Source organism: Mytilus galloprovincialis, chromosome 11 (assembly GCF_965363235.1).
Source record: "Mytilus galloprovincialis chromosome 11, xbMytGall1.hap1.1, whole genome shotgun sequence".
Taxonomy (NCBI): Eukaryota; Metazoa; Mollusca; class Bivalvia; order Mytilida; family Mytilidae; genus Mytilus; species Mytilus galloprovincialis.
Genome location: NC_134848.1, coordinates 85,001,755 through 85,024,976, shown reverse-complemented (window position 1 = coordinate 85,024,976; position 23,222 = coordinate 85,001,755). Strand labels below are relative to the sequence as shown.

General features: G+C 32.7%; 2 protein-coding genes across 2 annotated transcripts in view; one reads left to right on the top strand and one right to left on the bottom strand.

Moving 5' to 3' along the window:
* Window positions 1–23,222, bottom strand: part of LOC143052947 (uncharacterized) — a 605,057-nt gene that overhangs the window by 218,127 nt on the left and 363,708 nt on the right. The gene's annotated exons all lie outside the window — the stretch shown is intronic.
* Window positions 3,441–12,122, top strand: LOC143052007 (uncharacterized). Its single transcript, XM_076224980.1, has 6 exons — window positions 3,441–3,571; window positions 4,110–4,252; window positions 4,907–4,976; window positions 6,823–7,008; window positions 10,114–10,226; window positions 11,920–12,122. The coding sequence occupies exons 1-6, from the start codon at window positions 3,468–3,470 to the stop codon at window positions 12,120–12,122; spliced, it is 819 nt and encodes a 272-aa protein (XP_076081095.1). The 5' UTR covers window positions 3,441–3,467.

Sequence of the window (23,222 nt, the reverse complement as noted above, 5' to 3'; positions counted from 1 at the left end):
GAGGCAGACATTGGCTAAAATAAGTTTAAGTTTAAATAAAAATTATGACAATTATTTTTTCTTGAAATAAAAGTAGCACAATAGTATGTGACTTCGAGTTTTCTGTACCCCTTTCTAAATGTCCTACCCTTATTTCCATAAATTAAGTACTGTTAAATCATAATATTGCTCCCCCATGCACATATACTCACTGTTAGAAAATGTTAAAAAAAAAACATAAATTCCCTACCTACCTATCCTATTTTTTTAGCAACTTACTTCTTTCAGTACAGTCTGTCCCAATATAACCCACAGGACAGATACATGTTAATGTTACTGCTTCACATGTTCCTCCATTTTTACAAGAACACAACTAGGAGAATGATTGCCTTTAATGAGGCTTGAGGGTCTAAAAATTTAAAAAACAAAACAAAACCAATCATTTTCCATTACAAATTTTATTTATTATCTTTATTAGTTGTCACTTTTTTATATGGTACAAAAATCATTTTAAAAAATCAATTTGTGTTGGCCCAGATGACTTTTAATACCAGTTCCCTGTATATACTCGTACGAAAATATAAGGCGTATTACGCCTGGAAATAAGGCATAAACCAAGCGTAAGTGGTAGTTGCGTGTCTAGATCCAGGCGTAAAGGAGCAGGAAACGTAATATTGTAGTCCTTACGGGCGTAGAAAAAAGCAGTAAACCTGGCGTAAATTGAAATAAGCAAGGCATAAGTTTTCTTACGGGCGTAAATTGAAAAAGGCAAGACGTACATTTTCTTACGGGCGTAAACTGTTGGTATGGCGTAAACATAAATACCCATAATGCTTTGTTTAAAGGATCATGGAATTTCTTTTTCAAATTTGGCTCTTTGGTTTTAGTTTGCAAGAGTTGGACACATGGACTGTAAGTACTTATATGATGAATATTCATACCCCTTTTGTACAAAATTATGAATATTCATGTCCTACTAACAATGAAATATGAATATTTATTTCCTCCTGATAAAAAATTAAGAAAATTCTTATGACACAAATAATGTCTAAAGACTCTTCATCATCATGATCCTACTTTGTATGAATTGTGAATATTCATGTCCTACACACAAATGAATTATGAATATTTATGTCCTACACATTAATAAATTACAATTATTCATGTCCTACACACATATGAATTATGAATATTCATGTCCTTCACACAAATGATTTATTCATTGTCTACTTATGAATAAAGTCATACCCGACAGACAATAATCTTGTCAATACTTAATTAAAGATGAAATGTTAGTATTCGCAATCATGAATATTTATGTTTTTACCTACTATGGATAATAAATATGTATGTCTTTATGTCATTAGAAATTGAAGATGGATGGTAAGAATTCACCTCTCAGGACACTTATGCCATTCAGTTAATGAATAAAGATAATTAATGAACACATTGAGAACTTCATAAAAATAAGTAGATGTGTTCTGATTGACAATGTGTCAACCAAAATTCAAATACAGTGGTTGTAAGCAACTATAGGCATCTGTTCATGAAAAATATAAAACAATTCAATTGAGTATACTAACAACCTATTTATAACACAACAATTGATGAAAAACAAATATGACAGACATGAACCAACAACAACCACTGATCAATCAACAGGCTCTTCAGTTGAAAAAGGCTTAACTCATCAGATGGATACAAATAGAAATACATCTAACAAAACTACAGCGTGGACTTGGAAGAGTACTAATACATCCCAACATCAAAAGATGCTAAATACATCTAACAAAACTACAGCATGGACTTGGAAGAGTACTAATACATCCCAACATCAAAAGATGCTAAATACATCTAACAAAACTACAGCGTGGACTTAGAAGAGTACTAATACATCCCAACATCAAAAGACGCTAAATACATCTAACAAAACTACAGCGTGGACTTGGAAGAGTACTAATACATCCCAACATCAAAAGACGCTAAATACATCTAACAAAACTACAGCGTGGACTTAGAAGAGTACTAATACATCCCAACATCAAAAGATGCTCAATACATCTAACAAAACTACAGCGTGGACTTAGAAGAGTACTAATACATCCCAACATCAAAAGACGCTAAATACATCTAACAAAACTACAGCGTGGACTTGGAAGAGTACTAATACATCCCAACATCAAAAGACGCTAAATACATCTAACAAAACTACAGCGTGGACTTGGAAGAGTACTAATACATCCCAACATCAAAAGACGCTAAATACATCTAACAAAACTACAGCGTGGACTTGGAAGAGTACTAATACATCCCAACATCAAAAGATGCTAAATACATCTAACAAAACTACAGCGTGGACTTAGAAGAGTACTAAAAACATCCCAACATCAAAAGACGCTAAATACATCTAACAAAACTACAGTGTGGACTTGGAAGAGTACTAATACATCCCAACATCAAAAGACGCTAAATACATCTAACAAAACTACAGCGTGGACTTGGAAGAGTACTAATACATCCCAACATCAAAAGACGCTGAATACAGCTAACAAAACTACAGCGTGGACTTAGAAGAGTACTAATACATCCCAACATCAAAAGACGCTAAATACATCTAACAAAACTACAGCGTGGACTTGGAAGAGTACTAATACATCCCAACATCAAAAGACGCTAAATACATCTAACAAAACTACAGCGTGGACTTAGAAGAGTACTAATACATCCCAACATCAAAAGATGCTAAATACATCTAACAAAACTACAGCGTGGACTTAGAAGAGTACTAATACATCCCAACATCAAAAGACGCTAAATACATCTAACAAAACTACAGCGTGGACTTGGAAGAGTACTAATACATCCCAACATCAAAAGACGCTAAATACATCTAACAAAACTACAGCGTGGACTTGGAAGAGTACTAATACATCCCAACATCAAAAGACGCTAAATACAGATAATACATCTAACAAAACTACAGCGTGGACTTGGAAGAGTACTAATACATCCCAACATCAAAAGACGCTAAATACATCTAACAAAACTACAGCGTGGACTTGGAAGAGTACTAATACATCCCAACATCAAAAGACGCTAAATACAGCTAACAAAACTACAGCGTGGACTTGGAAGAGTACTAATACATCCCAACATCAAAAGACGCTAAATACATCTAACAAAACTACAGCGTGGACTTGGAAGAGTACTAATACATCCCAACATCAAAAGACGCTAAATACATCTAACAAAACTACAGTGTGGACTTGGAAGAGTACTAATACATCCCAACATCAAAAGATGCTAAATACATCTAACAAAACTACAGCGTGGACTTGGAAGAGTACTAATACATCCCAACATCAAAAGATGCTAAATACAGATCTGAGATGTTAACAAAGTTTTTGAAGCACTTTTCTCATAAAAAAGTTTAAAAAGAATTTGAATATTTTTAGGGATCAATTTGTTCAGAGCCTTGCCCAGGAGGTATGTGGGGTGGAAACTGTAAGGCTCAGTGTAGGTGTTACAATGGAGCAACATGTGACAGGATCACAGGACAGTGTACGTGTGCTCCAGGATATAAAGGAGAAAGGTAAATATAACAGATAAAACCACAGGGTAGTTTATAGAGGTGCTTGTTGGTAAAAACTCAGAGCAGTGTACATGACCTCCTAGAAATAAGGACAAAGTAACAGGCTGAATCACAGGGTAGCTTACAGAAGTGCATGCACATGTACTTCTGAGTAGAACCAGAGGGAAGTGTACATGTGCTCCTATGTAGAAAGGAGAAAATTAAATATATGACAGAGAAGTAGTACGGGCTAAGTCCTATGTTATAATTTCTTGGTAAAGTTTGAAAAAAAAAAATTGAGGAACCCTCTAAAATAGTTTTCTCCCTGAACCACAAAATTGATTCTAAATGAAAATAAATGAGTTCTAACTATCATGGTTTATTCTTCTATTCTAGATTAAAAGCTAAATTGTGTCAGTAAGTTTTCTAAACAAGAGGAAAATTCATTTGGTCATCAGGGTTATTATAACAGGATTTTTCCTCTCACAAATATATGACACCATCCAACCAAAAGCATTGTTAAAAGAACACATTATAATTTCTGTTTATATTTTTTCAGTTGTACTATTCAGTGCCCTGAAGGAACATTTGGACCATACTGTTCTCAGAAGTGTTCCTGTAAAAATGGAGGAACATGGGAAGCAGTAAAAGGAACATGTATTTGTCCTGTGGGTTATACTGGGACAGACTGTACTGAAAGTAGTAAGTATCATGTGACTGTCATGTGATGGTCATGTGGGGTATACTGGGACAGACTGTACTGAAAGTAGTAAGTATCACATGACTGTCCTGTGGGCTATACTGGGACAGACTGCACTGAAAGTAGTAAGTATCATCTGACTGTCATGTGACAGATTAATCATGTTAATTGGACAGATATTTTTAATGTCTTGACTCATATAAACATTTCGAAAATAATGATTTGAAAAGGTAGCAGAGAGGATTGGAATATAACAGTTTTGTGTTGTGAAATATTGGTGAAGAGAAAGTGTATTTTTCATTTTAATTGTATGTCATACTATATGTTCTTGAAATAATCATTTTGATTGAACTCTGTTTGTGAATAAAATGTGACACAAAATGCTAATCACTAAATTTGCATTCATATTTTATAAACATAAACTGTCTCATTTAAAAAAAAATATTTTGATTTTCCACTGAAACCAGAACAAGGCTTCTTTATCCATCAATTCTTTCAACTATTATAATACCCTCAATCTACGAAAAGGACTAAATTGATATCTGACGTCTGACCTTATAACAGTCTTTTTATCTATCAATTCTATTAACTATTCTTTCAACTATTATTTTGTCACACTCAACAGAAATGTTATCTTACTTTTGTTCTGTTTTCAGATTGTCCATCTTTTAAGTACGGAGAGAAATGTCAAAAGGATTGTAAATGTAACAGAAAAACTACAGATCGGTGAGTAATCTCCCCTTGTTATACGCATGTTTACGGGACATATTATGGTATACTGTTGTCTGTCTGTCATCATCATGTCAGACAATAACTTAAAAATGCTTGTTTATGTGTTTCTCGTTTCTCGTTTTTTATATATAGATTAGACAATTGGTTTTCCCGCTTGAATGTTTTTTTACAATAGTAATTTTGGGGCCCTTTATAGCTTGTTGTTCGGTGTGAGCCAAGGCTCCGTGTGGAAGGCCGTACATTGACCTATAATGGTTTACTTTTATAAATTGTTATTTGGATGGAGAGTTGTCTCATTGGCACTCATACCACATCTTCCTATATCTATTGAACCAAATCCCATGAAACTTTGGTGAATTATATATATATTTATTGACATAAGCTCTCTTTCCTTTTTAGAAAAATTCAAATTTCTGATTTGAAGTTTCCGGCTTTTGTTTTGTTTTTCATTAAAAAAGTTAGATTTTCCACTTTTCGGACAATTACTCAAAAACACTTTCACCAATTTGCAAGAAACTTGGGTGAATTGTTTATATCTATTGATGTAAGCTCCCTTTTATCTTTAAAGAAATTAGATTTTATGTTACAGAGTTATGTGATTTTATTCATAAAAAGGGGGGTTTCCAGTTTTCTGAAAATGCTTTGAGCAGTTATCATGAAACTTTGGTGACTAGTTTATATCAATTAAGATAACTTCCCTTTAGTTATTCATGAATTTCTGATATGATATTGAGAAGTTATTGAACTTTATTATTTAAATAGCTACAGGCATATCATGCGCTCATGGCGTAGCTGTTTGTTATAAATGTGTTACAGATATGAAAATATATCATAATCAGTTAGTACTCTCCCTTTATTTCAAGTTTGTTGAAAAGTTATCTCTCTTAATTGTAGAATTGTTAAACATACTCTCCCTTTATAACAAGAGTGTTACTAAGTGGTGACTAATATAGTTAAAGAATGATTTGAGAAAACATGGCCGCTTTGAAAACAAAATACCAGAAACTAATACATTTAAAGATAGCACTAATTTTAAAAAAAAAAGAGTTAAAGAATATTGTCTGATCTTTCATGTTTTGGCAAAAAGAGATACCTCACGTCTTTTTATGTCCCTTTTTTGGGCATTATGTTTTCTGGTCTGTGCGTCCGTCCGTTCGTGCATTTGTTTGTCCTTCTGTCCCGCTTCAGGTCTTTTGGTCAAGGTAGTTTTTGATGAAGTTGATGTTCGATCAACTTGAAACTCAGTACACATGTTCCCTATGATATGATCTTTCTAATTTTAATGCCAGCTTAGAGATTTTACCCCATTTTTGACGGTCCACTGAACATATAAAATGATAGTGAGGATGGGGCATCTGTATACTAGGGGCACATTCTTGTTACATCTACTATACCTAAATTTATTTTCTATATTTGTAACTTGGTCAGTTCGTTGTGATGTCACCTAGTCTGATGACAGAGGTTAATTGATTTTTAGAGTTATCTGATTTATAGAGTTATCTGATATCTGTAAGTTGTGATTTCACCTAGTCTGATGACAGAGGTTAATTGATTTTTAGAGTTATCTGATTGGTCAGATAGTTGTGATGTCATCAGTGACCTATTCTGATGACAGAGGTTAATTGATTTTTAGAGTTATCTGATTGGTCAGATAGTTGTGATGTCATCAGTGATCTATTCTGATGACAGAGGTTAATTGATTTATAGAGTTATCTGATTGGTCAGATAGTTGTGATGTCACCAGTGCCTTGGTCTGATGACAGAGGTTAATTGATTTATAGAGTTATCTGATTGTTCAGATAGTTGTGATGTCATCCATACATTATGTTTTGTTTTATAGGTGTGACCCAGGGAATGGGAAGTGTAGTCAATGTTCCAGTGGATGGACTGGTCCCCTATGTAATGAGACTTGCCCAGCTCCATACTATGGTGATGGATGTCAGAAGATCTGTTACTGTAAGAATGGTGGACTTTGTAACCATAAAACTGGAGTTTGTCAATGTCAAGCTGGTTACACAGGACAATAGTATGTTATATGAGACAGGCATTACCTGTAAATGGGGACGAAGTCTGTATGAATTATTTTTTGTAACTTAAATATTTGTTAAAAAAAAGAAACGGAAATACCGTAACGTTTCCGATTTTGGTTCTGTTGTTAGGGATTTTAGTTGTGACGTTATTTAAGTTATGAAGTCATATGCAATGTAAACAAAGTAACGCTATCATCAGGTAACTTTTTTTCAAGGAATTATTAAAAATGAAATTGGTATTGCGTTCCTTCCTATTTTATACTAGACTGATAAATATATATTTTACTCAAAGTTTCATACAAACGAGACCGGAAAAAGGAAGTACATTGTAGATTTCTGTGCAGATGCGGGAATTCAAAACATGACATCAAAAAAATTGAACGATTTTGAGTTCATTAGTACAATGAAAATTTTTTGGTTCTGTTGTTAGGGATTTTAGTTGTGACGTTATTTAAGTTATGAAGTCATATGCAATGTAAACAAAGAAACGCTATCATCAGGTAACTTTTTTTCATATCAAGGAATTATTAAAAATAAAATTGGTATTGCGTTCCTTCCTATTTTATACTAGACTGATAAATATATATTTTACTCAAAGTTTCATACAAACGAGACCGGAAAAGGGAAGTACATTGTAGATTTCTGCGCAGATGCGGGAATTCAAAACATGACATCAAAAACCAGATGCTCCGCAGGGCGCAGCTTTATACGACCGCAGAGGTTGAACCCTGAACGATTGGGGCAAGTATGGACACAACATTCAAGCTGGATTCAGCTCTAAATTTGGATTGTGATTAAATAGTTGACACAGCATAGGTTTCTGACACAGAATGAATGTGGTCTAATGAACTTAAAAAAAATATGTTTGCCTTTGAACAATTCACTATGCTGTTGAATATTAATCCTCTCAAAAAAATGTTTGAAGAAATTTTCTTTTTATTTATGAAATCTGAAATGAAAAAAATTGACCCCCCAATTTTTTTTTCACATCCCCCTTTCCCTTATTTCAAAACTGATCTCAATTCAAATTTCTAATGAAGTTTGCAACAATAACTACTCATTTAAATACATCATAAAATATTAAAATGTAAAAAAAGTGCTTGTTATTACTGAATGGTAAAGATTGTTTTAATCTATCAGTTGGTAGTAAAAGTGAATATACATTGTATATTGTATAAAACAATGATTTAAGTTGATTCAACTACTATTCTGGACAAAGAAAGATAACTCCAATTGAAATCCAATTGGAATTTCTTGCTATTGCACAATATTGTGCAATTAGATATTTCTTGCTATTGTGCAATACTGTGCAATTGAAAATATTTGCTATTGCACAATACTGTGCAATTGAAGATTTCTTGCTATTACACAATACTGTGCAATTGAAGATTTCTTGCTATTGCTGAATACTGTGCAGTTGAAAATTTCTTGCTATTGCACAATACTAAATATAATAATTTTGGATCCTGATTTGGACCACCTTGAAAACTGGGCCATAATCAAAAATCTAAGTACATGTTTAGATTCAGCATATCAAAGAGGCCCAAGAATTCAATTTTTGTTAAAATCAAAATTAGTTTAATTTTGGACCCTTTGGACTTTAATGTAGACCAATTTTAAAACGGGACCAAAAATTAAGAATCTACATGCACAGTTAGATTTGGCATATCAAAGAATCCCAATTATTCAATTTTTGATGAAATCAACCAAAGTTTAATTTTGGACCCCGATTTGGACCAACTTGAAAACTGGGCCAATAATAAAAAATCTAAGTACATTTTTAGATTCAGCATATCAAAGAAACCCAAGGATTCAATTTTTGTTAAAATCAAACTAAGTTTAATTTTGGACCCTTTGGACCTTAATGTAGACCAATTTGAAAAAAGGGACCAAAAATTAAGAATCTACATACACAGTTAGATTCGGCATATCAAAGAACCCCAATCATTCAATTTTTGATGAAATCAAACAAAGTTTAATTTTGGACCCTTTGGGCCCTTTATTCCTAAACTGTTGGGACCAAAACTCCCAAAATCAATACCAACCTTCCTTTTGTGGTCATAAACATTGTGTTTAAATTTCATTGATTTCTATTTACTTAAACTAAAGTTATTGTGCAAAAACCAAGAATAATGCTTATTTGGGCCCTTTTTTGGCCCCTAATTCCTAAACTGTTGGAACCAAAACTCCCAAAATCAATCCCAACCTTTCTTTTGTGGTCATAAACCTTGTGTTAAAATTTCATAGATTTCTATTCACTTTTACTAAAGTTAGAGTGCGAAAACTAAAAGTATTCGGACGACGACGACGACGACGACGACGACGACGACGACGACGACGACGCCAACGTGATAGCAATATACGACGAAAATTTTTTCAAATTTTGCGGTCGTATAAAAATTGAACGATTTTGAGTTCATTAGTACAATGAGAATTTCGGGGAAATTTTCCCGATTTTTTGGTTCTGTTGTTAGGGATTTTAGTTGTGACGTTATTTAAGTTATGAAGTCATATGCAATGTAAACAAAGAAACGCTATCATCAGGTAACTTTTTTTCATATCAAGGAATTATTAAAAATAAAATTGGTATTGCGTTCCTTCCTATTTTATACTAGACTGATAAATATATATTTTACTCAAAGTTTCATACAAACGAGACCGGAAAGGAAGTACATTGTAGATGTCTGCGCAGATGCGGGAATTCAAAACATGACATCAAAAAAATTGAACGATTTTGAGTTCATTAGTACAATGAAAATTTCGGTGAAATTTTCTTCCCGATTTTTAAAAAAAATTTTTTTTATTGATTTTTCTACTGTTATTCAGGACTTCGTCCCCATATCAATAGACTTTTAGATAGTTTTAGCCAATCATATAGTATGTATCATAGACTTTCAGATAGTTTTAGCCAATCATATAGTACTGTGAAAGTACTTTAATTCGGGGGTATCAAAACTTTGAAAAATCGGTACCCCACGAATAAAAGGACTTTCACAGTATGTATCATAGACTTTCAGATAGTTTTAGCCAATTGTATGTATATCGGAATCATTTATGACAGACATGAACCTAATTGTAGACTATTGATGATTATTTTACAGTTGTGGAACTAAATGTACAAAGGGACAGTTTGGTTTAGGATGTCTACAGACTTGTCTTTGTCAGAACAACGCTGAGTGTGTACCTGAGAATGGATTCTGTATTTGTTCACCAGGTGAGAGAGTGATAATTTAACCAATCATGTAGTATGTTTCATAGAGTTTGTGATAGTTTTAGCTAAATCATAAAATATGTATCATAGAGTTTATAATGCACATGCATGTGCGATACAGAGAGGAGCCAGTAAAATTAATATTTGTGATGGCCAAAACCTAATTTGACAGTGGCAACTCAAAAAATACAATATTATTCCTATTGTGGCAACTCTTAAAATACAATATTATTTATGTTGTGGCAACTCATAAAATATTATATTATTCCTGTTGTAGCAATTCATAGATAACAATATTATTCCTGTTGTGGCAACTCATAAAATACAATATTATTCCTGTTGTGGCAACTCATAAAAAACAATATTATTCCTGTAGTGGCAACTCATAAAATACAATATTATTCCTGTTGTGGCAACTCATAAAATACAATATTATTCCTGTTGTGGCAACTCATAAAATGCAATATTATTCCTATTCTTATGCAATACTCTTACAAAGATCAAAATTATATATTTTTAATATGCCAACAATGTTACCAATGACCTTTAACCATGGAATATTGGCAGTCATCCAAATGAAATTGGTACTACATGACTTGAAGCATTTGTACTTTTAACTAATTTATTACCAAAATATTTTTTCTGATATTTGTTTGATGAGGTCTTCCATTCAAGAACAAAGAAATATTCAAGCATATCAATTCTCCAGATTTTGTCTCTGTGAATACAAGGCATCATACTACCTGTGATTTGAATGTGAAGTTGAAGTTATAAAAGTTTGACATGTCAATAATACTGACCACTTGAATGTAAAAATGAAATTTATTTTTAGGTTGGAAAGGTTTGACCTGTGAATAGTACTGACCACTCATAATGTAAAAAATATTTTTTTTTTTTAGGCTGGAAAGGTTTGACCAGTGAATAATACTGACCACTTATGTAAAGACGAAATTTATTTATAGGTTGGAAAGGTTTGACCAGTGATTAATACTGACCACTCGTAATGTAAAAAATAAATTTATTTTTAGGTTGGAAAGGTTTGACCAGTGAATAATACTGACCACTAATAATATAAAAACGAAGTATATATTTTTAGGTTGGAAAGGTTTAACCAGTGAATAATACTGACCACTCATAATGTAAAATATAAATTTATTTTTAGGTTGAACAGGTTTGACCAGTGAATAATACTGACCACTCATAATGTAACAATGAAATTTATTTTTAGGTTAGAAAAGTTTGACCAGTGAATAGTACTGACCACTCAAAATGTAAAAATTGAATTTATTTTTAGGCTGGAAAGGGTTGACCAGTGAATAATACTGACCACTCATAATGTAAACATGAAATTTATTTTTAGGTTGGAAAGGTTGGACCAGTGAATAGTACTGACCACTAATAATGTAAAAATTAAATTTATTTATAGGTTGGAAAGGTTTGACCAGTGAATAATACTGACCACTCATAATGTAAAAATGAAATTTATATTTTTAGGCTGGAAAAGTTTGACCTGTGAATAGTACTGACCACTTGAATGTAAAAATGAAATATATATTTAAAGTTAGAAAGGTTTGACCAGTGAATAATACTGACCACTTGTAATGTAAAAATGAAATTTATATTTTTAGGTTGGAAAGGTTTGACCAGTGAATAAAACTGACCACTTGTAATGTAAAAACGAAATTTATATTTTTAGGCTGGAAAGGTTTGACCTGTGAATCCCAATGTCCAAAGGGTTTATATGGTAAAGATTGTCAGTCTAAATGTAAATGTCAAAATGGTGGATATTGTTACCCAGCAACAGGTCACTGCACATGTCCTCCTGGTTTCTATGGTGATTCCTGTGAAAAAAACTGCCCTGTAGGTATTTCATTGACCGTGCTAGACCCTCGTGGTTAGTCAAGGTCGTTAAACAATCCCTAGAAGTACTTTAACTATGTTTTCTAAAACATGATACAAAAACCTTGAAGAAAAACATACAAAATTAAAAACCAATTGTTCAAGGAACAATTGAAAGTCTTTCCACACCAAATAAATTTTGATAAGAAGATAGTCTTCATACTGATGAGATAAATAATGGTTTAATTATATTTTTGAGTGATAAAAGGGAGATAATATGCTACTACCGGTGAAATAAATGTCACTTCCGGTCTCATATGATAGTTTATTTCACACTGATTCCAAAAATATATATTTCTATAAACTATTGTATGTAGAAGGGGAAATAATTGGTCACTTCCGGTTTGTTTGAAGTCATGTTTCGTCTCCAGTAATCAGAGTATGTATCTATATGACAAAATATATTGATTCTGGGTACTTTGAGATGAAAAAAATTGCAAAACAGGCTACTTCCGGTTTTATCAAGGTCACTCCCGGTAGTCATTTTTCAAGGTCATTTGTCACCTAATCTTTTGTACAAGGTCAAATGCCTTTATAATGAACTTAGTTGAAGTCATAAACAAATAACCTCATATCAAGACATTTGAGGGAAAACAACTATAAGATGCCAATAAATAGTATAAGACTAAATGTGGCATATCTTCATTACAATAAAGCTGACATTTTGCACTTGTTCTTTAGTTTGTATCTTTCAAAGTGTCGGAAAAAATGCAAAAACAAGCAAAAGTCACAATTGAGAATTTGACCTTGACCTTTGACCTTGACCTAATTTTCTAAGTTAGGACCTAGGACACTCAAATAAAAACATTCCAGGGTTATACGGTTAACTGTTTATGAGTTAAATGAACATACAGACAAATTTATTTTGTAAAGGTAGATAATTCCTATAAAATGTCATCGAATCGCTTCGATCCAAATTAGCCAAAAATTCTTGAGGATAAAACGAACAAATTTGTAAAAAGAATTTTGTCGCTATCTTTTTTTGTTACGAAGGAGATGCACACAGATGGTAAACAGTGAAAAGGGAGATAACTCTTACATTGAAAATGGATCGGCTTAGCAGGTGAAATTTAAAAGCGCATAAACTATACGATACCATATGGGAAATATCTAAGCGACATATTGCGAAATACACTGTAAACATTTATCGCAAGAACAAAATTTGGCGGAAGAAAAAAAAAAAAATAATAATAATAATTAAAAACCAATTGTTCTCTGAAGGTCATCCTACCTCAGATTAAAGCTGTGTTCATTTTTACATAATTTTTTGAAGTAGCAAAAATATACTGAAATGCAATAATCTGGAAGTACAAGATAATAACTTTGTTATATTGAAATAAAATGTATGACTTACCAGTACTCAAAGCCTTGGAAGTTTAATAATCACATCTTCTTTCTTTGCTGATTAGTCATTATCAACTATTTCACCTCATGGCAGTTGCAATTTTATATATTAAACAATGCACAAGAGCTAAAACAATTGAGGGAAATACAAGATCATAAAAAACATTTTATTAAAATTAAGTATGTCAATAAAGGCTTTGATTTTGTAAATATTGCCGGTATATTTAACGACCATTCTGTTAAAGAACAAATTCCTGGATATTTTGACAATACTGAGCTACCTCTTATTTGTTATATTTACAAGAAATCTACCCGGAAATTTGTGTTTAATTATAGTCAATTGTGTAAAGATGTTAATATCAGTGAAAATACACCTACTTCATGTAATTGCAGTAATTCCGAATATATTTATGGCCCCATTTCCCATGTTATAACAGGAGATCTTAACATCGTTCAAGACCGAGAGTTAAAATCATTCCTCAGTAAAGGACCTAAATATCGTCCCCCGTCAATTATTAATTGGAATGAGTGTCGTAATATCATCCACGAATCACTCCATACTTACTGTATGAAATGGATAAAACGGGAAAAAGCTGACAAAAAATCTTTGGACTCTTTTTTTAATTCAGTAATGAAGATAGTTGATATACGTATTCAACATTTTAAAGAACATTTTACTATAAACCCTTACAACAATAAACCTATTTCTCGTATCAAACATAAACTAAAAGAACTAGCCAAGGAATTTGTGTTTGTCCCGGCAGATAAAGCTGCTAATAATATTATTATTGTTTGTCGTAAATTTTACTTTGAGGTTCTGAAAAAGGAAATCACCAATTCCCCAACATTCCAACTGACTCCAATTTCAGAAAACGAAATCTGTAACAAACATAAACTTTCAGGCACCGCTTTACAAGCAGAGCCAAATACAATGAAAGTCCCAACTATGTATTGGCTTCCGAAGCTACACAAAACCCCTTACAAATATAGATTTATTTTGTCTTCAAGCCATTGTTCAACTACTAAATTGTCTATTCTTCTTACCAGCACACTTGGTACAATTAAAAACCTGATAATAAATTGTTCAAATAAGGCCTTCGAAAATAGTGGAATAAATTACTTTTGGAGTGTCAAGAACTCGTTGGAAGTACTTGATAAATTGCATGCTTATATTGGTGATTTTGAATCTGTTCAAAGTTTTGATTTTTCTACCCTGTATACCACATTGCCTCACATTCTCATTAAGAAAAAAATCACACACCTAATTAAATGGGCATTCAAAAAATCAGAATGTGAATATATATGTTCAAACTCTTTTAGGTCATTTTTTGGTAGCAATAAACCAAAAAAACTATGTTAATTGGACATGCTTTGATACTATATATGCCCTTGAATTTTTACTAGATAACATTTTTGTTCGCTTTGGGGATTCCGTATATCGTCAGATTATCGGAATTCCAATGGGGACTAACTGTGCACCACTTATTGCGGACCTGTTTTTGTATTGTTATGAGTTACAATTTATGACAAAAATAAGCAGAGACCTATCGAAACAACATCTGATAAACAAATTTATTAATACTTTTAGATATTTGGATGATATTTTGGCTCTCAATAATGACGACTTCAGTATGTATATTAATGAAATTTATCCTGTTGAACTTACTTTAAATAAAGCTAATACTAACAATGACCACTGCCCTTTTCTCGATCTTGATATCTATATCACTAATGGAAAGCTGAATACTAAAATTTATGATAAAAGGGATGATTTTTCATTTCCTATCGTTAATTATCCGTTTTTAGATGGTGACGTTCCCTTGTCACCATCTTACGGTGTTTATATATCTCAACTTGTACGATTCGCTCGTGTATGTAACAATGTTTTAGATTTTAACGAGAGACATTTATGTATTACTGAAAAATTATTACACCAGGGTTTTCGATATCACAAACTAGTCAAAACATTTACTAAATTTTATCATCGGTATAAAGACATTATTCGTAAATATAGCTCAACATGCAGACTTTTAATACGTTCAGGTATTTCACATCCAATTTTTTATGGTAATATTCTTTATAAAGCTCAAAGGTGTCAGTATTCACCTCAGAAACTTACAAAACCTTTGAATAGACTTATTAAGAAGGGATATAATTACGATACTGTTGTCAAGTCATTAAAGATTGCATATTTTGGCGTTAATATTGAGTCATTGATAAGGTCTTTGCATCGGAACTAAACACATTTATTCTAAAAACAGTTGTTGGCATGACACGGGTTATGTTCTTCTCATATATGTTATGATGGTATGATACTAAACCCCTAACGGGAAGGATTGTGCCTGATGTTCATATGATGAAATCATAATCTTTCAGTCAGTTTAGTTGAAGTCTGGAGCTGGCATGTCAGTTAACTGCTAGTAGTCTGTTGTTATTTATGTATTATTGTCATTTTGTTTATTTTCGTTGGTTACATCTTCTGACATCAGACTCGGATTTCCCTTGAACTGAATTTTAATGTGCGTATTGTTATGCGTTTACTTTACTACATTGGTTAGAGGTATAGGGGGAGGGTTGAGATCTCACAAACATGTTTAACCCCGCCGCATTTTTGCGCCTGTCCCAAGTCAGGAGCCTCTGGCCTTTGTTAGTCTTGTATTATTTTAATTTTAGTTTCTTGTGTACAATTTGGAAATTAGTATGGCGTTCATTATCACTGGACTAGTATATATTTGTTTAGGGGCCAGCTGAAGGACGCCTCCGGGTGCGGGAATTTCTCGCTACATTGAAGACCTGTTGGTGACCCTGTGCTGTTGTTTTTTATTTGGGCGGGTTGTTGTCTCTTTGACACATTCCCCATTTCCATTCTCAATTTTATAGCATGTGATAAAATTTTGCATTTTTATGGGTCCTTTAAATTTTGTCCCAAGGGGTAATTTCCTTCCTGTTACCACTCGTGTTTTTGTCACCTGCATGTGGACCCGTTTGAAAGTCCAAGACTTTTTCATGAAATGCAATTAGAAAAGCATCATTTCCTGAATGTATGACTTCATATATATAGGAGAATGACAGCCAATTTGAAAAATCTGAACTCCCCGGCAAAGATCAGAATTTAGAGAAAAATAATTTTGTTGTTCTCTCCTGTTACAGCCTTTTTGTATACCTTCTAAGAATATTTCATTGTCAGCACTATATCAGTAAATGTGTTTTTATAGTATCTTATTAAATTAATATGTAGATGGAGGTAAACTTCTACATTTTTTGTACACAATACAAATAAAAGAACAAAAATTACTGCATAACTCCTTTCTGTTACGTTCTGTCATGTCACTTGATAAAAAGTAACATCATAACCATAATCAGTAACAGCATAACCATAATCAGTAACAGCATAACCATAATCAGTAATAGGAAGGATGTTAAGGACAATTTCACTGATGGATCAAAAAGGTAATCTACTATATGCCAACCATATCATTTAATTAAGGAATGACTGTAATATTTTTTTCTGTCTATGAAGAAATAACCTACACAATTTGGTGCACACTGAAGGACGCGCGTAGCGGGTTATTTAACAGTGTGCACCACATTTTTTATGTTATGTCGAATAGACAGAAAAAATATTTCAGTCATTTCTTCTAATTTAATTCTAAATTCCATTTTAAACCGTAGAATACCATGAAAAAACGTTGATGACGTCACGGTCACATGACTTAACTATGTCTATGGGCTGATAACAAAATAACGTCAGCCAATCAGAAGACGCGTTACATCGAAAATGAAATTATTAGACGTTATCATTATCATATTAAATAAATCTCAACATAAAATAAAGAGTATTGAATGAAAACCTAGTTTGTTCACTTTTGGTAACAGCAGAGAACATTGATCAATTGTAGTATAGTAGATTGTAACAGAAATAAGTAAGTAAGTTATTAATGACTTTATTTCAATTAGATTTCGCTAGTCTACCTAGAGGCCCTAAAAGAATTTAAGTTTATAATTTTTTATTACCTAGGCAGATTTTTCAACTTGCAAATACAGAAAGGATAAATGACATTGTTTGCTGTTATCCTCCAATTGTGACCAATCTGAAATGATTTATTGTTCTTAAACTATGAAATAAAGCAATTTTTGGAGAAAAATAATCCTTCCTGTTACCAATTCTGTCCTCAGTGTTACCGTTGTCCTGTTACTCAAGATTATTTCATGTTACCGACATATCCGACTATATTTTAGTATATTTCTTAACCTTTTGTATTTCCAATGCTAAAATAAATAATTGGCATTTGACAAAAGATTGCAGGATATACTAGTAAACCACAAATAGTATCTAAAACGTATTCCTTATTCCTACTAGAAACTTTTTGAAATTGATACACTTTGGTAACAGGAAAGAACTGGATTTTTTTAACAATTTTTAAAATTGCTATTGTTACCACATTTAACAATTGTTTGAATTACAGACAACAGTTTCTATATCCTCAATGTGTGCTCTTTAATTTGTCCTATTTAAAAACCGGGTCTAAAGATTTTTTTGTTTTTTTTTCTTGCCAAAAAAAATAGACTTTTCAGACATTTTCTCAATATGTATTCTCGTAACTGTTATATTTTGGTACAAATAGGTCTTCCTGTATGTGAGGGCCTCAGGGAAGATTAGTTTATTATAACTAACTGAGTTTACCCTCTTTAAATAAAGAATTTATTATTATTATATATTGCGAAAAATGTATAAAGCTTGTTTTTCAGATCATCACATCACAATTGGGTCCTTTTATTATCGAGGTTGTTGAGGTTTTGGATTGGCATTTATTTCTATTGATCAGTTGGTAAAAAAAAAATCATTGACAGGTTGTCTATAATATTTGAATATATTTTTTTTTGTCGGTTTTCATAGTTTTCTTTTCTCATCTGTTTTATGAGTGATGTTTTGGAAATATCATTTGGTTTTCTTTTATCGACCCATTCCTTATGTTATTTTAGTTGCTTTGAGAAGCCTTCCACTGAGGCCCTTGTAATTTTATCATTTTTGCTGGAACAGCAGTGGCATCTGCGTTTTTGTTAGCTCACCTGGCCCAAATTTTAAACACTAATTTGGTAAATCTTGGTAAGGTTTTACAAAATATTTTTCTCTGTAACTAAAGGGCAAAGTTCATTACAGATAGAGAAAATTGTAAGTAGAAAGACTGTTCAGTAAAGTAAGATCTACAAACACATCACCATCACCAAAGCACAAGTTTGTCATCACTCATGAATCCATCTGTGTCCTTTGTTTAATATGCACATAGACCAAGGTGAGCGACACAGGCTCTTAAGAGCTTCTAGTTAAGTCTTTTGGGAGATGGTATGTTCCCTTTGAAAATTGATTTCTAAATTTGCACTGACACAAGTGTGGCTTGATGTGTTGACTGGATCCATTTCATGTATTTTATATTGATCTAAGATTCCACATGAGGTTAATAAGATGTATGTAGTCTATTTGATACAAAGAGTTACTTTTGTGATGGGAAAAAGTAGACGGTTTTCCTATAGTAGATTTTAGTCGGAGATCTAGAATAAATTTTTTAGATTGTGCATCATGCTTTTTGTAGGATCTAGAGGCTAATAATGTGACATTAAAGTATCCTGTGATGACAATTTTATGTGTATCGCTAAATTCAAATATGATGTTGAAATAAATACCAACTTGAAACTCATGCTGATGTGGCTCCTGCATATTTTAAAGCTTTAAATTGATTTTTTATGAATTGAATTTTCTTGAAAAATAGACCAAGATGATATAAATCAGACATATTCAGATTTTGAAAAGGCTGTGGTAAATGTTTTAGACCAACATGCTCCCTTGAAAAAAGAAAACAATGTAAACAACCAGCGCCATGTATGAACTAAGAGCTACGAAAAGCAGTGTTGAAAAAAGACAACTGTACAATAGGTACAACACACAAAATCAGGTAATAACTGGGAACTCTATAGACAACAGAGAAATCTAGTCAATAAAATAAAGAAAAAATCCATTAAAACATACTTTTACGAACGCTGCATACGTGGACCAAAACATCCGATGTCTGTCCTACTATTATACCTTTCATTGCAAACAAAGGTAGCAACTTCACAAAAAATATCTTTCTATGTGATGAAGAAACCATAATAAGTGACCAAAAGAAAGTTGCAGAACACTTCAATGTTTTTTTCTATAAATGTGGCTAAAGATATTGGCAACAACACACCTGCTAATAATAACCATCTAAGTGTTACAAAAATACACGAAACCAAAACTGCCACACACCATCTCACAAGAATTTGTAGATAAATAACTTACAAAATTAAACATAAAAAAACCAACAGGAATAGATGGCATATCAGTTAAAGTCCTAAAACTAGCACAACCAGTTATCACAAAACCAATAACTTAATTGATAAACAAGACTATACAATCAGCCACAGTGACTTTTCCAGACAAATTAAAAGAGGCAAAAGTTGTACCATTGCACACAAAGAACAATGTACTTGATATGGGCAACTATATTATCGTATTGATTTGAATTAAAACTGAAATAATATCAAAATTTGTACTTAGATGGAGAGTTGTCTTAATAATTGGCACAAATACCTCATCTTCTTATCTATATTGTATACTATTGTTATTACTGAGAAAACTATGAATATGTCATGATTTTCATATTAAGTGTCGTGATGTTTTTTTCAAGGTTTCAATTTATGAAATTTTGTTGCTTTCCCAGCTGCACTACTGTACCCATAATCCCATGTTACCCATAATCCCATGTTTAGATCGACTGTGAATGATAACCTTCATTAGATGATAATGGGGGGAAATGTTTTGAGGCTAACTATTTCAATTCTTAAAAGTGTGTTTCTAGGATGTTTGAAAGAGGGGCGTAGAATGGAATCTGACGCCTAGAGGAGCGATGCGAAAACAATTTGGCCTTTTTTGGGCTAAAACATATTAAATATTGAAAATACATTAATGTAACGGTTTTCGACTTGGAGGATGGTTAAAGTGTCCGGGTTTGACATTTTGTTATGCCGAATTCTCTCCATTAATTGTCTATGGTATGTTGAAATGATTGGATGGATCTTAGCAGCAGTAGGTCAATAACAAGAAATTCCACATTCTAGGATAAAAGGCATTACTTAACACTTCAATAGTCCTTGTAGGCTATACTATTATGAACGGGTGCGTAATGACAGTTTGCCTGGTAGAGGGTTCATTTGGGATACTCACAAGCTCCTGGATCTCAACCATTTAGCATCAAATTATGTCAAGTAGTCAGACTGATAAATATCTCTCTATTTCAATTTAAGTTCTGGTTTCGTTGAACGATATTCATGATACAAGAATAACAAACACTGAAGTAAATTTCGTTCTAAATATTGTAGGTTTTAATGTGAAATACATGATTTAACATGAAAAATTGATGTCATTGTACTACCGTACCAAATTGACCCATTGACGGCCTTCGGCTGTTATCTGCTCTTCCTTTGGATTTTTGTCTCAATTTAATTGAAGGTTTCGTCATACATGGTCGTTTTATACTTTGCTCTATGGTATGTGTTTTCTCATTTTTGTGGGCCAAACATTGCCATATAGTTGTTTATATATGCAACTGACACACAAGTGAGAGGTTAAGCGAGCTATAAAACCAGGCTACATAAGAAAATGCTTGTACTAGTCAAGAATGTGCCAGTTGTTTGTTTTTTTTTTTTTAGCTTTTTAGATTTTGCCATTTGATTAGAAACTTTCCGTTTTGAATTTTCCTCAGAGTTCAGTATTTTTGTGATTTTACTTTTGATACCCTCTTACCTTTGTCTCTTGTGATATATAGTCTCATTGATAATCTTATTCTATATTGATTTAACAGACACAATGTCATATTTGTATACGTTTTAACTCAATCTAATTAAGTCAAAATTGACGTTTACTGGCTGTCATACATGTAATGATCGGCATTGATTGTAATTGAAAAATATATGGAAAAATTGCAAATGCATGGCAATAATGGCTGTGTTTTATTTTTACTGTGATTGCTGGTAGTTTGCCTTCTACTCCGATAAAATTTATGTTATTTTAAATTGCCAATTATATGAAGATATTCATTTTAATGAAAGTTTAACCCTATTATATAAAAATGGAAAACTGCAATAACATTAAACACTATTTTCTCCCAATTAATGTCAGCGTGGAATTACACGTCGTTGTTATATTTTTGTTCTACCACAAAGTCTTCACCTCAGTGGCTATTTATTTAATCATAACAATAGCGTGTTTAACAGTAATTGGCTTTAACAACCTTGATACGTCCTTCTGTTGCTCTCTCCAGTGATGTCAACTATTCATTTCACTTCTTTTTTTAATTGTACTTCTGTTACAAAACCTGCACCTTAATGTCTATGTGTTTAATATTGACAGAACCGTGTTCAATATTGACAGAACCGTGTTTAATATTGACAGAACAGTGTTTAATATTGACAGAACTGTGTTTTATATTGACAGAACCGTGTTTAATATTGACAGAACCGTGTTTAATATTGACAGAACCATGTTAAATATTCACAGAGCCGTGTTTAATATTGACAGAACCGTGTTTAATATTGACAGAACCGTGTTTAATCCTCACAGAACCGTGTTTAATATTGACAGTACCGTGTTTAATATTGACAGAACCGTGTTTAATATTGACAGAACCGTGTTTAATATTGACAGAACCGTGTTTAATCCTCAAAGAACCGTGTTTAATCCTCACAAAACCGTGTTTAATATTGACAGAACCGTGTTTAATATTGACAGAACCGTGTTTAATCCTCACAGAACCGTGTTTAATATTGACAGAACCGTGTTTAATATTGACAGAACCGTGTTTAGTATTGACAGAACCGTGTTAATATTGACATAACCGTGTTTAATCCTCACAGAACCGTGTTTAATATTGACAGAACCGTGTTCAATCCTCACAGTAACATGCTTTAAAACAACCGTAGTGTTTGTTTATGTTTATATGTTAAGTGTCACGTCCATTTATGTTCGTTTTAAGTCGCTCCAATCTGATAGTTTTCAGGAAAATTCAAAACCGAAAGTACCTAATGAGACAAAATCAGATGATAAAACTCATCAAACGAATGGACAACAACTGTCATATTCCTGACTTGGTACAGGCATTTTTAAATGTAGAAAATGGTGAATTGAACTTGATTTTACAGCGCCAAACGTCTCACTTGCACGACAGTCGCGTCAAACTCAATAACATTGATAATGATGCGTGAACAAAACTAACAGACACAAACGGTAAAAATGTCACAAATAAAGGTAAAAAGTTTAATTCGGTAGGTCACATTCCTGAGATAAGGGAACGGGATTGTAGTTACGACATATGGAACATATCCCATATCATACATACCAAAAACTCAAAGAAAACATGAAATGAAATTTAAATCTGATAAAAACAAGTGAAACTGCGAGCTACTGCTCACTGATGATACCCCCGCCGCAAGTGGATACTGTTAATAGTGTAAAAAAATGCAAGTGTTCGGTAAACAGGAAGTTGTTGAGTGATAAATCTGAAAATGCATCACACAGTATAGCTGACTTATATCAAGCCTGAAACAAAATTTCAGAAATCCTGGTAGTGTAGTTCCTGAGAAAAATGTGACGAAAAATATTAATGGGACGGACTGACTGACAGACTGACGGACTGACGGACTGATGGACTGATGGACTGACAGACTGACGGAAGGACAGAA